At 31.5% G+C, this 18,375-nt stretch overlaps 1 protein-coding gene across 1 annotated transcript; it reads left to right on the top strand.

Annotated features, from left to right (window-relative positions):
* Nucleotides 1–9,713: 9,713 nt before the first annotated feature.
* On the top strand, nucleotides 9,714–17,172 carry LOC132636781 (aldehyde dehydrogenase family 2 member C4-like). Its single transcript, XM_060353804.1, has 9 exons — nucleotides 9,714–9,993; nucleotides 11,258–11,400; nucleotides 14,116–14,499; nucleotides 15,233–15,322; nucleotides 15,426–15,599; nucleotides 15,675–15,812; nucleotides 15,924–16,061; nucleotides 16,149–16,210; nucleotides 16,682–17,172. The coding sequence occupies exons 1-9, from the start codon at nucleotides 9,894–9,896 to the stop codon at nucleotides 16,953–16,955; spliced, it is 1,503 nt and encodes a 500-aa protein (XP_060209787.1). The 5' UTR covers nucleotides 9,714–9,893; the 3' UTR covers nucleotides 16,956–17,172.
* Nucleotides 17,173–18,375: the final 1,203 nt, after the last annotated feature.

The following is an 18,375-nucleotide window of genomic DNA, read 5'->3' as shown; positions in this document are numbered from 1 at the left end:
TAAATTTGTTCTCCCCTTTCCTTTAATTGGTGATGTGAAATGGTGGATTTTAGTTTATTTTTCCTTTTCTTTTCCTTCAAAAAACACTGCACGGAGAAATGTAGCTATCATTAAGATTAACATCGTAAGTACTCTTTCATCCTTAATAAGAAATTCTTAGGTTCGAAACCTGGGTATAAAACCGCGTTTGTTAGAGAACGCTTTACCTGAAATATGGGTCTCTTCGTCGAATCAAAATTTAATCGTATTCTAATATGGATATTGAACCGAGTGCTAAATAGAAAAAATAAAAAACAAAAGATCGTATCTTTCTGGTCAATCAATTGGGGAAAATGAAAAGAGACTCTATTCTCCTTTCCAATATTCATCTTCGAATTTATTCCCACGGGTCCTATTTAAATAATATTAATCTTTTTACACTCTTTAAGAAATAAATTAATACTGAGTATTTGACTAATTTATCGTTTTATTCTTCGATCTTCCACCATATATCTCGCTCCCAATAAATGTTTAACACTACAATAAAATTGAGCAATAGATCGTTAATACTTTCTTGGTTAATTTCAAACCGACAAGTATTTTGAAATAATTATTTTTGTAAAATATAACAAGTAAGTAATACCGAAAAGAGTGATTTGCAAGGTCATTTACAACGATATATTCCCTTATTAACTCCTCCTACCAAGAGTAATGAGTAAGCCTAACTTCCTAGATTCGTACGTTGGCCTATTTAGGGAAAAAAGGAAGAGTCTGGAACCAAAAAGCCAAAAAAAAAAAAAAAAAAAAAAAAATTTTGAACCAAAATATCCTAATAAAAAAAAAAAGTTACAAAACTACCTTTAGCGCAGTATTAGCACAGTAAAATATTGCGCTAAAGTAGTTCACGAAGACGGAGTCGTTGACTACTTCAGCGCAGTATTTTGCTGCGCCATAGAAGCAGTTAAAAAAAATAATTATATAACGCAGTAAAATACTTCGTTATAGAAACAGTACCAAAAATAAAATAAAATTGGCCAACTTTATTTTTTGCAACACTTAGTGTCTTTTTCCATACTTTGACCAATGATTAGTCGTGTATCAAGACTCCGAAACGTCAATATTTCACATAGAACCTGATATTTTTTTCTGCGTACAATAATGTAGGCTCAATACATTAAGGATACATAAACGTTCGGATCGTCATTTTAGGGGTTGAAAAGGTGCCCGAAGTAACTTTTATTTATAAACTTTAGGTTTAAGTATTCTATATACATAGACGTCCATTTTTGTTTTAAAGACTTGTTGTCATTAGCTTAAGGTTTTGTTATTTTTAGGGTTTAGATTTATTGAAAATAAAGCCGTTGCCAAAAGGTTTTTAACTGCTTTAGCGCAGTAAAATACTGCGCTAAAGAATATTTTTTTTTGTTTGTATAGCGCAATAAAATAGCGAGCACTAAAAAAAAAAATTGGCAATTTTTTTTTTTTTTGCAACTCTTAGTGTGTTTTTTCATACTTTGACCAACGATTAGTCGTGTGTCAAGACTCCGAAACGTCAATATTTTATATAGAACCTGATATTTTTTTCTGCGTATAATAATGTAGGTTCAATACATCAAGGATACGTATACGTTCGGATCGTCATTTTAGGGGTTGAAAAGGTGCCCGAAGTAAGTTTTGTTTGAAAAAACTTAGTGTTTGACTGTAAGGTTATTTTAGTCAACTTTATATGTCGAGAAAATTAGTTAGCTTTATTTTCAAAAATTGAAACCGCAGAAGTGAAATTGACATTCACAGCTACATTACTCCGGGATTTTTACGTTGAAATCTATTGCGTTCACGCCAATTTGGGGAAAAATTAAAATTGAATGGGATAAAAGTTGTTTTTTAAAAAATCGGCTCGGCCAAACCGCCTTGCGGCAGTTTGTCCGCATAGATCTCGAAAAAATACGCAAGTTCAAAAGAAAAAAAGCGTAAAACGGACGTCCGAGCGCAAAGTTATGACCATCTAAAGTTTGACCACTTTACAACTAGTTTTTCTTCCTATATTTTTTAGAATTATATTTATATTCAAAATAAAGTTATGTCTTGATTAAAAATAACAAGCTTAAATCAAAACCTTAAAAAATAAAACACTTAAACCTTAAACAAAACCTACTTCGGGTACCTTTTCAACCCCTAAAACGACGATCTGAACGTTTACGTATCCTTGATGTATTGAGCCTACATTATAGTACGCAAAAAAAATATCAGGTTCTATATAAAATATTGACGTTTCGGAGTTTTGACACACGACTAATTGTTGGTCAAAGTATGAAAAAAACACTAAGTGCTGCAAAGAAAAGATTTATTAAAATAAGATGTTGCAATCTTTTTATGAAAAAAAACACTAAGTTCCTTAAGTGTGTTATTTTTTAATGCGTAACTTCCTTTCGAGTATATTGCCAAAAAAAAAAAAAAATCGCGTAAATCGGACGTCCGAGCGCAAAAAACCGCATATATTCGAAATAAAGTTACGCTTTAAAAAATAACACACTTAAATCTAAACCCTAAAAATAAAAAACCTTAAGCTAATGACAACAAGTCTTCAAACAAAAATGGACGTCTATGTATATAGAACACTTAAACCTAAAGTTTACAAATAAAACCTAAAGTTTACAAATAAAACTTACTTCGGGCACCTTTTCAACCCCTAAAATGACAATCCGAACGTTTACGTATCCTTGATGTATTGAGCCTACATTATTGTACGCAGAAAAAAATACCAGGTTCTATATAAAATATTGACGTTTCGGAGTCTTGATACACGACTAATCATTGGTCAAAGTATGGAAAAAAAACACTAAGTGTTGCAGAAAATAAAGGTGGCCAATTTTTTTTTTTGGTACTCTATAACGCAGTATTTTACTGCGTTATATATATTTTTTTTAACTGCTTCTATAGCGCAGCAAAATACTGCGCTGAAGCAGTTAACGGCTCCGTCTCCGTGAACTGCTTTAGCGCAGTATTTTACTGAGTAAATTACTGCGCTAAAGGTAGTTTTGTAATTTTTTTTTTATTGGAGTATTTTGGTTCAAAGTGGTTTTTTTGGGGCATTTTGGTTCCGGACTCAAAAAGGAAACAAGTTCTTCTTTTTTTTTTTTTTGGGCCAAATCATTTATGAGGCTAGTTTTCCGTTTATGTATCTTTTTTTGTTGTTGATAACCTCTTATGGAGACTTCGCCCTTAATTTGTTGGAGATTATATTCATACTGATGAGATAAAGCACTGAAGATCGAATACAATTGGACCAACAAACTATCTACAATAGGCCAGTGCACTAATCGGTTCAATCCGAATTTCCGAACCGATTCGAATCAATTTGGATAATACAATTCGATTTCGAATTACAAATGCAATTGTAAAATATTACGGTTTAACGGTTTAGATACGGTTTGCTTCAATTATCAACCGAATCGATCTGAACAAACCGAATTTGTATGCCACTAGTGACTAATATGACTAATTTGGTATATGTAATGTGGTGTTGGCGGATTTGTATGCTTGCACAAGTTGTCAAGCTCTTGTTTTGCTATTTATATGATATTATGCTTGCAAGTTTATGGTTTTTTCTTGGTTAATGTCTTGGTTATAAGGCTGCAAGTTTAGGATCTCATTATTTTTTGTTATGTTTACTCTAAAACTGAAATGAAATTGTTGCTTGTTTAAATTTCGAATAAACCGAACAAATCGATTTGTGTAACCGAACCGAAACAATAAAAAACGAATCAAATTGTACCTAGAATGGATCGAGTTTGGTTGAAAATTTTAGAAAGCCGAAATTTGAAATCTCAACTCGGTGATGGCCAAAACTGAACCGAACCAATTTGTGCACAAGCCTAATCTACACCAGCACTAAAATAACGCATATTCCTATGGAATTCGATAGAAATGGTATTCCAATAAAAACGTTGGTCAATACAATAATAAAGTGATAAAATACACCAGACAAATTTATCGATCTCTTATTCATATTTATACCCTTGTTGCAAGTGTAACGCACTTGACTAATTAGCACATATTGATCGAACAAAAATAAAATAAAATGAATCACTACTATAATTTAATTTACAAAAACTCTGTTACTCTTGTATATCACAAACCACAAACTTTGTTTTAATTTTACATATACAATTGAGCGATGAGCTATATAAAGTATAAACCATCACTAATCATATGGTAAAAAGAAACTATATGTTACTTGTGTGTAATGATAGAAAAATGGCTTAGGAAATGTACCTAATTATAAGTTCGGTACTTCTAAGAGTAACGTATTAGGTTTAGGAGAAAATGTCAAGTCTCACCCCCTTAACCTCTAGGGCAAATGACTTAGAAAATGCACCTAATCATAACTTCTTCTTTTTTTTTTTTTTTTTTTTTTTTATGTTGAAGTTCTCTATTTTGAGGGAATTAGCGCCCTTTTTTATGGAGCGAGTCAAAAAACAGGTCATATCAATTCTGAATATATTAAATCCACCAAAAATTTAAAAACGAATTCGGATTATTAGCACTCATTCTAATCAAGAGATTCAATAAATACAAAAAATTATACTTAAGAGTTTTTTTTTGTCATATTAACAAAATTCAACCGCATACAAAAGAATTATTTTTATTATAGTTGAGGAATACAATTTTTGGACGAACGAGATTCAATTGAACAACTAGTAAATAATAAATGAGTCGACAAATGAAACTTATTGGCTTTGTTTTGTATAGAATAATTGCAAGCAACTGTAATGCTAAGGTCATTCGAGTACTTAATTGATGTAAGACTCCGTCATTTACTCTTTTAAAATCACAAAGTGAAAGAAACTCAGAAGTGATTAAATTATAATTTAATGCAAACCTAACGTATCACTTATCTGTAATCTCATTATCAGACATGATCAGGTGGGGACCGGTGATCATAAGTAAGGTAAGTGAAGACTTATCTTAGGCCCAATATTACTTAAAAGACTTCAAAAATATAAATTACATCAAATAAATTATACTCCCTCCGTCCCAATATATTTGATATAGTTTGATTAGGCATAAAATTTAAAAAATAAAAGAAAACTTTTAATTATTGTGGTTTAAAATAAGCTAAAGATATTTGTGTGGTGATAGATATCTCGTTAAGCGTAAAAAATAAAGTTTAAAGTTAAATCGTTGTCAAATAAGAAAACATATCATTCTTTTTTGACAGATTAAAAAGAAAAATGTATCACATAAATTGGGACAGAAGAAGTATAAATCATGTAATTACTATAAATGATTTTTAAATTTGTTAGAGGTTGTACAGTTGAATGCGTAAATAACCATAATTTTTTCTCATTGCATTAAATAGTGTATTTACCTTCTCATCAATTCTAATTTGTCTTTTTCTATGTGAAGAATTTTTTCAAGTTTATGACTATTCACTTTCTAATTCAACTCAATTTTTCGGAATTAGCTATTCCTTTTATCATATTTGAATGATCCATATATCGGAAGTAGTTTTTCTTGTGTCTATTTTTTTTTTAAACTAAGAAATCTCCAAGGCAAATGTCACAAGGTTTGAAATCGATGGATAATAGGATACCTCGTGTACCCTTTTCACTTAAATATCATATTTTGGCAAAGGAAATAATTTGATACTGCACTGTGCACTTAACCCCACATCATGTGTTGTGGTCTCACCACTAGATAAAAATCATGTAGGCTTTTTTCATATTGTATTATTGTATGAATTTTACGAAAAGTTGAAGAATCTTTTAATACATTTCGTCTTTAGGCCATCAAGCCGGTTGAGCCACCCCTGGGCACGATATAGATCCTAGGGTAATGATCTCTACTGCCCTAACTCTTATAAATTGAACTTTTTGTTTGGCCAACTCATATAATGAATTAACACAACGTAATTAAGCATAAACAAATTTGACCAAGTATGATCTAATCAATAATTAGCATATATTATTCATATTCCTTGGAGTATGGGAGCAACAATTATTTGTCTATGTGACCTATAAGAGCAAAAATAATTTGTCTATGGCATTAATTTTTGACCTAACCTTGGTAGTCTAGTATGGTTTGATATAGAGACGGAGCTACAATTATGAGTTTATGGCTTATGGATTGTAGAAAATACAACTTATTGGATTTTGAATTAATGTTTTCTATATAATTAGTAAATTTTAAATGTAAATACATGATATGAGCCAAAACTGTTGAATTCTGACTAACTCGTAAGCTGAATTTTGACTTCGTCGTTGATTTAATGTAAGTACCGAATGAGAGTACAACTCTACCCCATCTTCACATTCTAGAAAATGCATGCACCATGTTGCTCTACACATGGTGATGTCCTTGTTTTTTGGAATGTTACTTATTACGCAGTTAGCATCTTCAAAAATCTTTTTTGGTGATAGTCTTTCTGCACCTCCATATATATTCATAATAGCCCAAAAAGCTCCATGGAGTTTATGTAATTTACAAAATCTTTGTTAGGTTGCATCAATATCATCATTTTACCGCTCTGCGAATAAATGCATACGTAAAAGAAGCAACGGTTGTTCCATACCAATAACTTAAATACCAGAAGTAGCTTTCAACTTACATAATTAGAGGTATAATCTAATTTCTTCACGCATTTATATATAGTTTCCCGTTTTCTTTCATTTTCTATACGTTTTTCTTCCATTAATCACGATCCTTTCTTTTTAAATCAAATTTAATCACGCATTTATATATAGCGGTATAATTTAATTTCATCACGCATTTATATATAGTTTCCCGTTTTCTTTCATTTTCTATACGTTTTTCTTCCATTAATCACGATCCTTTCTTTTTAAATCAAATTTATCAAAATGACAAGGACGGTCCATGACTTTAATAATGTATGTGACAAGTGCTTTTGATAGTTGGCTAAGATGTTTACACATACTGTTGTTTAGTAACCATATACATTGTATTAAAGTATCTTGACCCTCAAGAGCGTCAAATCTCCACCTCTAAGATTAACTTTTAAAAATAGCAAATTGTCTTTATTGACCAAAGGCCTAAGGCCATACATCTCTGGCTGCTAACGACCTAACGTGATGCTTACTTAGACCGTTTGAGAAACATTTTATATGAAAACTTTGACAACCATTTTTCAAGTAAACGGCAAGGCAAGAGCGGACCTAGAGAGGTGAAAAGGGGGTTTACTTATTGTATATATAAGGTTAATTTTCATATTTATATATGATAGATGGAAATTCCCTTGGTGAAATTCATGAATCCGTTACTGCGTCAAAAAGAAAAGTTATGTTAAAAAAAAATTATTTCTTATTGTTTGACTGAAATATTGAACTTTTTTTTTTCGGAAACTCACCCCAAAATTTTGAAGCAAGAGTTTACATTCTATATCTACATGATAAGATTACTTATAATATAATCACATATAAATATTTATAATGAACATTAATTGATAACTTCATAAATATAACATCTAAGTTATTATAATATGTCAAATTATATTTATTGTACAATTTTTTTTTTTTTTTTTTTTTTGTATTATCAGATCAATTCAACCATGTGTAACATATTACTACCGTATTTTTAATTTGTTATATCAAGCTTACAACGGAGAGTTACTTTTCTAGGTAAATTGACCTAATAATGTATAAAAAGTTGAAGTTTAATTTATATACCTTGCTAATAAAAAAATTACACTACCAATATTCAAAAGATGCCTATATGTAGGGGTGTACATGGACCGGGTTGGTTCGGATTTTTTAAACACCAAACCAAACCAATAAAATTCGGGTTTTTCAACCTCGGGTTTTCTCGGATTATTCGGTTTTTTCGGATTTTTCGGTTTTTTTCTTTTCGGAATAGTCTTGATACAATACATATAATACATATAACTTTTACTTCAAATATTTCTGTCCTAGTAAGATACAACTATATAATTAATGTGTTTCTTAAGAAAATAACACAAAATGTGAGAAGAGTGATAACATTGTATTAAAATATTCAACAAAAACTAATAAAATCGGTTAAAATAAATATTGCTAATTAACAAGCCATAAAGAAAATGACCATAATCTAAAAATACTAAGTCATGCTAAAATAAGCACGGCTAATAAGTATTAGTTACATGAAAAAGAAAAAAAACTTAAGTTATGTATTTTCACTCTCTAAACTAATTATGCAAAACTAAAGAATAGATATCCAACATTATTGTCATTCCTAGTGGTAAATTGAATTTCTTTTGTTAGCGTTAGTGTTGAGCTGGTTTTGGTTTGAACTTTATTTGAGTTACAAATATCCATAGGATATAAAACTTATTGACATTCAAAATTCTAAGTTCAAGCTTAAATAATATGATAATAGATAAAAAAAAACTACGAAAAAATAAAAGAAATATCTATAAATTCCATTACAAATAAATATTTTTATGTATAAAATATTTTAAAAATTGAATACATGTAATGTCGGGTTGGTTTGGTTCGGTTTGACTTTTTTTAGTTAAAACCAAACCAAACCAATTATGATCGGGTTTTTTTTCTCAACACCAAACCAAGTCAAACCAAACCACTAGTCGGGTTTTTTTTTCTCGGTTTGACTTGATTTATCGGTTTGATGCGGTTTGTCGGTGTACTTTGTACACCCCTACCTATATGTAACCCTTCATAAAAAGATAGATTCATAATCTTGAAAATAGAGTAGGAAAGTGACTGAAAAATAGTATAAAAATTCTCTACGTTATTTGGTATATAAGACAAGGTACTAAGATTTTTACTTGAGTTTTTACATTGTTAGTATATATAAGTTGACTTAATTTATACTGTCAAATCTCTCTATAACGATGTCGTTTGTCTTAATACTTTTTGACTTATAGTAAAATGTTTTATATAAAACATATAATATAACTTAACATGAAAATCGGTTCCAAAAAAAAAAAAAAACTTGACCGTTATAGTGAAATATTATTATAAAGAATGCTTGTTATAGAAAAGTCTGATTACATCTATCGATAGAACAAAAATAATTTTACACTCTCAGGTAACGTTAATATGATATAAACAGGTAACGCATTTCTTGGCTTAATACATGCACATGCCCTTAAATTTGCCAGTAAATTTTATTTATACACTCGAACTACGACTTGTTCTAATTGAGCACCTGAACAAATAATAAAATGTTTCTATTAGACACTTGCAGTTCAAATTTTGGAAGAACTTTTATACGTATTCTCAAGTATCCATTATGCAGATAAGTTAGCCACTTAAAATATGTCATTTTCTTTAATTACACGCATTAACCTCAACTACCGGTAAAACTTCAGGCCTGGTCAAGTTGAAGTCGATGTGTATAATTAACAAAAATGACATATTTTAAGTGTTGAACTTATCTACATAATTAGCCTGGAGAATACGCGCAAAAGTTTTTTTTTCTTTTTGAAAATTTGAACTAAAAGTGTCTAATAGAACTATTTATCATGTTTTCAGGCGCTTAATTGAAACAAGCTATACTTCGAGTATCTAAATGTAATTTACTAATAAATTTAAAGGGTGTCCATTATTTAGTCAACTTTATAATTGACAAAGTTTCCTTTATGTATATAAGATTACTTAAATCTTTGAAGATAATTGTCACCTTAAAAGTGTTATTAAGTCACTTACATAATTTACGAGGTTTCCTTTACGTACATAGATTACTTAAATCTGAAATGTTACCTTATAAAGTCTTATTTCTTTAACCGCCTCCCACGAAAAAAATACCCCACCATATTTTAAGCCTATATATATGCTGCATATATGTATGTGCTGCTTCTATTCTATAGACCCATAAAACGCAGCACAGCAATAGTAGCAGAAAAAAATATATATATATCCAGGGACCGTTTTCAAGAAACAAATTAAGAGAAAAAAAAAATGGTGCAATCAAATGGGAATTTAGAGTCAAACTTCCAAATTCCAAAGATTAAGTTTACAAAGCTCTTCATCAATGGTGAATTCGTTGATTCTGTTTCAGGTAAATTAATTAATACCTTCTAATCTTTGTTACTCTGTTTTACTCTCTTTTTGTTTTTCTTCCTGTTTTCTGTTTGTTAAATTGTATCAATGAATAAAATCAGCTATCTGTTTTTCTTTTCTCTGTTTGTTAAATTGTGTCAATGAATAAAATCAGCTATGTTTTGCAGATTTTACTTTTGAATGATTCTATAATATATAATAAACGGTTACGGTTTTTGTGATGGGGTTTATCTCTTTTTTTTTTTGGGGGGGGGGGGGGGGGGGTGTTAGGATTTTGTGTTTTGGGAGTTGGTTTTTACTCTTTCTTGATAAATTTTGAATGAGAGTTATCATTTACCGTGTTAGCACAGTCATTTTTCTTTGATTCAATGAAGGGATAACGGTCAAAGAGCTATTTGAAATAGGTTACCCTCTCTTAGGACCTGTTTGCCATAAGAATTATTCACTTTTTTTCTGGATTTTTTTTTAAATTTTTAAAAAAATTAGTATTTGGCCATGAAAATTCCAAAGAAATTTGAAAAACAAGAAAATTTTGTTTTTCACTTTTTTCACAACCAAAACCTTGTTGAAAAAGTACATTTCAACAACAAAAAAAACTATTTGCAAAAACTATGGCCAAACACAACTCCAACTCCAACTCCAAAATTAAAAAAAAAAAAAAAAAAGTGAAATTTTTTTTGGTTTCTATGGCCAAACGCCTACTTAGTGTTTTGTTAAAAAATATTCTCGATGTTACGTTTTTGGCTAAAAAAAATGCCTCTAAACAGCTTTAAATACCTTTACTACTAACGATTGCTGCAAAACAAGAAGAATTAGGTCAAATTTACTGAGTTATAACAGTCAAATACTCCTGAACTATTTGAAATAAATCAACTTTACCCTCGACATTACATTTTTGACTTAAAAATACCCTCGAAGTTACTTTTTTTGTTCGAAAATATCCTCCTACTAACGATTGCTGCAGAACAAGAAAAAATGAACCTATTTATCATTAAATTATTCGAAATATGTCAAATTTACCTGCATTCATTTACACCTCCAACTAATAGTCTCACTCATCATGAGAGAAGAAAGGTCCCTCATGAGTTGAACCATGCGCCAGTGCCACAATCAAATCCTAAAGTAATATGAGTCGTGCATAATACTTTCCTAGTACCCCAGAAACTGACTGGTGGACACAGGACACATACCTATTAATGTGTTTTTGGTATTTTGTGCCATGCGATTTATTAATTTTGTGAATTGTGTACAATGTATTGCAGGGAATACGTTTGAAACGATAGACCCAAGAAATGTGGAGGTAATTGCAAGAATTGCTGAAGGTGACAAGGCTGATGTTGATTTGGCTGTCAAAGCTGCCCGTGAAGCTTTTGACAATGGTCCTTGGCCTCGTTTACCCCCCTCGGTAAATTTTTACTCGATCTCCGTCTCAATTTATATGTCGTATATTGACTCAATATAGAGATTAAGTAAAAAACAAAAAAGACGATTTTGTGATCTTAAATATGCTACTTATAATATTTGTGTGACAATAAAAACATTTGTGTACACTAGCTGTGTTTATGTTTTACTTGAGTCGAGGGTCTATTGGAAACAATATCTCTACCTGTTAAGATAAGGGTAAAGTCTGCGCACACTCTACTCTCTCCAGACCTCACTTTGTGGGAATACAATGGGTTTGCTGTTGTTATTGTTGTTATAAGAACATTTGTGCGACTACAAAAACTTTCATTAAGGAAAAATGGATGTTTGTGTGACTACAAAAACTTTCATTAGGGGTAAAATGGAATGTTCATAGTTAGATGTTTTCGATATAGAAATGTGGCATTCTTCTTTGAATGGGCTAATATGAAAATATTGTCACGTAAAGCAGAACGGAGGGGGTACTATTCTTCGGTTCTATTTAATAGGAACACCTTCCTTTTTTTTAGCATGTTCTTAAAAGAATGACATATATGAAATTTTTTAAGTTTAAGTGTTCCAACTTATCCTTGACGATATGCTTTTAGAGTTGTAGAAATGTCATAGCTTATTTAGGATTACAAGTTCAAAAGGTATATTAGGTAGGTGTCAAAAGTTTCTGTCTTTCTTTTTTTCTTAAATTTCGTGTTGGATCAAACACTGCTATGAAAAAATGAATGGAGGGAGTAATTACTATGGTAAATTGAATTTGTTACAAATATTTGATTTTTTTTTTTTAAAAAGTGACTTTTTTTTCTCAAATTTACCTTTACCGTTTAATTAATAGAGTGCTGAATTAAGTGAAATATTTGAAGATGGTAAATAGTAATTTAAACAAATGCTTTTTATAATTAAGACTATCAAATATTTAATCCTATGGAATTATAAAATTTTAAAAGACAAATGATATTAGCTTATAAAATTTTAAAAGACAAATGATAATAACTAAGTTATGGTATAACATTAACATTCTTCTCTATGTTTCGTCTTTTATTTTTTCCTCGAAATAAATTATTTTATGTACAAATAAAAGAAGATAGTCAACAGGTACCAGCAGTAAAGTGAAAAGAAAACCCCTTTTAGGTAAAGAATTTCGAGTATGAAATGATTGGTTTGGTCATTAAACGTGTGCTGCAACAATACTTAATGAATGGTCAATGATGAACAGTGTCAATCTTGTTTTATTTTTTCCACAAATCCTCCTTTGGTTTCTATTGGTAGCAAATTGATGTTCCTACAGTATTGGAAGATAAAGCTGGACTCGATATATATAAATGATGGTAACGTTACAGCCATCAGAATATTATTTTAATTTATTTTAAGACTTTGGGAAGTAGACGATTACAAGTAACGTTACCTTTTTCTGCAATATGGGAAAAGGATTGATAGTAATAGGACAGAGAATTTTTCTCTCATTCTTCTTTTAGCTTCTTAATGTTTGAAATCTTTTTTAAAGGTAACAGTATTATTTACGATCAATTTCTATGCTTACATCATAATAGTGACAGAAAGCTAAGTTTGAGAACTTTCTTGGAACAGAACCTGAGACCAGGATATCTAAAGCAGAAAAAATTATAATCAATAAAAAGTACTAGATTCTTTTCCCTTTTTTTAAAAAAAAAAAATTATTGATGGATGGTCCGGTGAATAACGGGGAACAAGATACTCCATCCGTTTCAATTTATGCGAACCTAGTTCCTTTTTAGTCTGTTTGTTAACAATTTAATTTGAACTTCCCATTTTTATCTTAATTGAGAAACTTTAATAATCAGATAAATGTTTTAACATGTTTACGCTCACAACTTTCAAAAGTCTTAAGCTCACAACTTTCAAAAGTCTTACTTACACATAATTGTTATGGCATGTTGTAGATCACAAATTCCAAAAGTCTTCATTTTTTCTTACACTACGTGGTCAGTCAAATAGGTTCTAATGAAATTTTTTGAAACAAACACCTTACTAATGTGATTTAATGGTTGTAACTTTAGTAAGTCCTACTAGTAGTAAATGTTTCACTAGTCTTCTGTCATGATTTAAGTTTGCAGTCAAATTACTGCTCTAACCACTAAGCAAAAAAGATATTTCTAAATTTCTAAGATATAATATTACCTTGTGTTTGCCCTATTCCCTAAGCCAAATTATGGTAGACCCCAATAATGTTTATTCAAATTGATATATGTTCACTTCAAAATGTTCAGCTGACTAGTAGTAAATGTTTCACTAGTCTTCTGTCATGATTTAAGTTTGCAGTCAAATTACTGCTCTAACTACAGTGCAAAAAAGATATCTCTAAATTTCTAAGATATAATATTACCTTGTGTTTGCCTTATTCCGTTAGCCAAATTATGGTAGACCCCAATAATGTTTATTCAAATTGATATATGTTCACTTCAAAATGTTCAGCTTGTGTCAGCTGTCCTAAATGAGTTCTTTTTTCTGTAATCATATATGATTGTTTTCATCATCTATGATTGTTAGTCCTGTCTAAGAGATGCAACAATGAAAATATAGCCTCACTTTGAGAAAATCATTTAGTGATCAAGATGTTGTGCTCAGCCTCATTGTTAAACTAATTATTCTTGTCCAAGAGTTATGGTTCATTTTGCAAAGGCTTAAATTAAGTTTGCATTCTCTTACTTTGCGTTGGGGATACATTCAGGAGAGGAGAAATATAATGCTGAAATTCGCAGACTTAATCATAGAAAATGCAGAGGAAATAGCAGCATTGGATGCAATGGATGCAGGAAAATTATTTGCTCCTGGAAAGAACATAGACATCCCTGCTGCAGCAAGCACCATTCGTTATTATGCTGGTGCAGCGGATAAAATTCATGGGACGACTCTCAAAATGGGACGCAACATGCAAGGGTACACTTTGCTCGAGCCAATTGGTGTTGTTGGACACATTATTCCTTGGAATTTCCCGACACAGATGTTTGTTGTCAAGGTTGGCCCTGCATTAGCAGCTGGTTGCACTATGATTGTGAAACCTGCTGAACAAACTCCTCTTTCCGCTCTGTATTATGCTCAGTTGGCTAAGCAGGTAATCCTTCATTTTCATATGCACTATGTAAGTATACTATCTAGGGCTGGAAAAATTAGCCAATAAAAACATGACCTGTCCAAGCCGTGACCCATTTATTAGCTCAGCCCATTTCATTCCATCTAAAAGTTGGGTTGATATGTAGTTCAGATTGGCTTGATATGTAGACCAAATTGACCCATAGAAACTCTTTTTTATTTGATATCTTATATATAGTCATAATAAAGAAAAAGATAGTTTTATTAAGTAGAAGGGGAGCCTTGGCGCAACTGGTAAAGTTGCTGCCATGTGACCAGGAGGTCACGGGTGCGAGCCGTGGAAACAACCTCTGGCAGAAATGTAAGGTAAGGCTGCGTACAATAGACCCTTGTGGTCCGGCCCTTCCCCGGACCCCGCGCATAGCGGGAGCTTAGTGCACCGAGCTGCCCTTTATAGTTTTATTAAGTAATTAAAATATTATAAAAGAAAGAAATTAAAACATTATAAAAGAACAAACAAAGAAATTAAAACTTAGGAAGAATTGGACGGGTTGAGTTATGACCCGCTTTTAGCTCATTTTAGCCCAATCAGTTTCAGCCCAAGTAACTTTTGGACGAGTCATTACTGACCCGCCAATTTATTAACTTTGTCCATTTTGACCCGCCTGCCCGACACCCCTAATACTATCATTTAAGATAACTTATATGACAATGAATCTTATGTTTTCTCTTTTTCAATGATTTTCTTGAAACAGGCGGGTGTTCCCGATGGAGTAATCAATGTCGTAACAGGATTTGGATCTACTGCTGGTGCTGCACTCTGCTCACATATGGACGTAGACAAGGTGATTCCCATTTGACATATTGTACATGAAAAAAGAAAGGGAAATGAAACATAAAATACTGCCTTGGCTAATCATACAGGTTTGTAATGTGTGCTTTGTGCAGATAAGCTTCACAGGTTCGACAGAAGTAGGGCGTCTTGTAATGCAGGCTGCAGCATTAAGCAATTTAAAGCCTGTCTCGCTAGAATTGGGAGGGAAGTCGCCCTTTATAGTATTCAATGATGTCGATGTTGACAAAGTTGCACCACTTGCCCTTATTGGAATCCTATACAACAAGGTAATTAAACTGAATCATTCTCATTCCTTATTATATCTCAAAAATATCAATGAGGTAATTTGTGTTAATTTCTAGGGAGAAATTTGTGTGGCTGGATCTCGTCTTTTCATCCAAGAAGGAATTTATGATAAATTTGTCAAGAAATTGGAAGAGATGGCGAAAACATGGGTGGTTGGCGATCCTTTTGATCCTAATTCTGATCAAGGACCCCAAGTATACATATATTTGAACTTCTCTTTTCACATTTTGCTACTTGACATCACTAAAACAGATATAATTTGCTACTTTTACAATGTTCATACTAACTTATATTTCTTGATGCAGATTGATAAGAAACAGTATGAGAGAGTACTTTCGTACATTGAACATGGGAAGAGGGAGGGGGCAAAATTGCTAACTGGGGGCAATGCATTGAATAGGAAGGGTTATTACATTGAGCCAACCATATTCATTGATGTTGAAGTAAGAATTCTAAAATTATCATTGTTGCATTTAAATACTGAGATGAAATATACAGTATGCTATACATCTTCTTAATGCTTTTGGCAGGATGATATGAAAATTGCAAAAGAAGAAATATTTGGACCTGTTTTGTCAGTCATGAAGTTCAAGTAAGTCCACTCCCTTATTAGCATTTCTCTCAGAGTAAACTTTTAAATTATATCGTATTGAAGTTTCAGTTCTATGCACTACACACCTTTTTGAAAAGATCGGGCTCGGAATTATTGGAAGAATTCTTAACATCGGAAGCACAAGTTCTTTCTTTGACCTTCCCAGGAGTTTCTTCTAGTTTGTGGGGAGCATATAGAAGTCGGATCGATTCACACCAATTCTTCTATTTTTTATAGAAAAAATACGGATCATTTGATATAGTATTCAATATGTATGCGTATACATTTATCCTTCACTTCATTCTTTTTCTTTCTTAAATCGTATCGAAGTTTCAGTTCTATACACTAACAGATGAATCTTTATAATAAGTAGGATAAAAATGGTGGCTAGCTACATGGATGGTATAAAAATCTTCACAATATAGTGTATATAACTTAAATTGTATCTCAAATTGTGTCGATGAACTGCAGGACGGTAGAGGAGGCGATCAAGAGAGCTAATTGTACAAGTTATGGACTAGCAGCAGGTGTCATGACCAATGACTTGAACATTGCCAACACAGTTTCAAGATCGGTTCGAGCTGGAGTTATCTGGGTAAACTGTTACTTTGCTTTCGATCCGGATTGCCCATATGGAGGATACAAATGCAGTGGCTTTGAAAGAGATATGGGAATGGAAGGACTCAATAAGTATCTTCAAGTTAAGTCTGTCGCCACCCCAGTTTACAACTCTCCTTGGCAGTAAATTTGCAGACGTCGTGTTTAAGGAAGGAAATATATTAGTGCCGTAATATCTCATGTTATACATGTATACCAGACAATAAAAACTTGTTCTTTGAAGTACATCTTTTTGGATGTTTTGGTGCCTTTGGATTTTTGGTTATAGAGAATTCAGTTTAACAGTGCAGCAAGTGTTTCAGCTTGTTCAAATATAGAAATGAAATTGTTCCAAGCTTGGCTGAGTTAACTCCAATGCAAGAAAGATTATGCATATTCCTTGGAAATGAGGTTCGGGACTTTAGGCCCTTTAAAAATGCCTCTTACTCCTTTGTATTGGCTAATTTTCGCAAATGACTCTTTTAAGGTCACCATTTTGATTTTGTCCCTATTCTTAAAACTAGTGCAACTGTTGTCCTTGGAAAATTATCCATTGGGACAATGTTAGTCTTCTAATGTTTGCTCATATAAACCTTACAGACAAAATATTAGATTGTGATCTAACATTTGCAATAATTTGCAAAATTTTAGACCATGGTCTAACGTTGCAATAACTTAAAATTTTAGATTATGGTTTAACATTTGCATTAACTTGCAAAATTTTAGATTATGGTCCAACATTTTCTCATAGGATTCTCAGTTTAATCAAAAAGGAATTTTAGAGCCTGGTCTAAAGATCCATAAGTTACGAGAGAAACAAAAAGAGGGTCATTTACTAAATAATTGTGCCAAACAGCTTAGAATGACATATAAATACATAATAAGAAAAGTATTTACGGAATATGACGAAACATTTTAATTTACAGAACATAACGAATTTTCATCTTTCATACAAACTTTCTTTAAAAAGGAAAAATATTTTAATTTTTTTTAAAATTAATTATTTTTTTTAAATAAAAAATAATTTTTTTCCTGCTTAAGGCTTAAAAATTCGCTCAAAATTTTGTGTATGAAATGTGTATATCTCGCTCAAGACTTAAAAAGTTTGCTAAAAATTTAGTGTATGTAAACTGTATGAAATGTGTATCTCGTTCAAGGCTTAAAAAATTCGCTCAAAATTTTGTGTATGAAAACGGTATGAAATTTGTATCTCGCTCAAGGCTTAGAATTTCGCTCAGATTTTCGTGTATAAAGTTCGTGTTAGGTTTCTGTAAAATTAATACAACCACAACAACATTCTATACAACTTTCATACAACATTCAAGACTTAAAAAGTTCACTCAAAATTTTGTGTATGAAATGTATATATCTTGCTCAAGACTTAAAAAGTTCGCTCAAATTCTGTGTATGAAAAATATATGAAATGTATATATCTCGTTCAACGCTTAAACATTATGTTACATCCCGTATTTTTGAACGTCGGATTAATTGTAAGTTGAGGTGGGGCCCACACGTCAAGATTTTTTTGGGACATTTGACAAATTATATGAATCACATATGTGAAGTTA

The sequence above is a fragment of the Lycium barbarum genome, chromosome 4, assembly GCF_019175385.1.
Source record: "Lycium barbarum isolate Lr01 chromosome 4, ASM1917538v2, whole genome shotgun sequence".
In the NCBI taxonomy this organism is placed as follows: Eukaryota; Viridiplantae; Streptophyta; class Magnoliopsida; order Solanales; family Solanaceae; genus Lycium; species Lycium barbarum.
Note: the sequence above shows the minus strand (reverse complement) of the source record. Positions and strands in the feature narration are given on the sequence as shown.

Excerpts from the sequence above, each read along its gene's own strand:
- LOC132636781 (XM_060353804.1), top strand. The coding sequence starts at position 9,894 with ATGGTGCAATCAAATGGGAATTTAGAGTCAAACTTCCAAATTCCAAAG. Across the intron at positions 9,994-11,257 it reads ATTCGTTGATTCTGTTTCAG|GGAATACGTTTGAAACGATA; the intron begins GTAAATTAATTA and ends AATGTATTGCAG. Across the intron at positions 16,062-16,148 it reads CCATATTCATTGATGTTGAA|GATGATATGAAAATTGCAAA; the intron begins GTAAGAATTCTA and ends TGCTTTTGGCAG.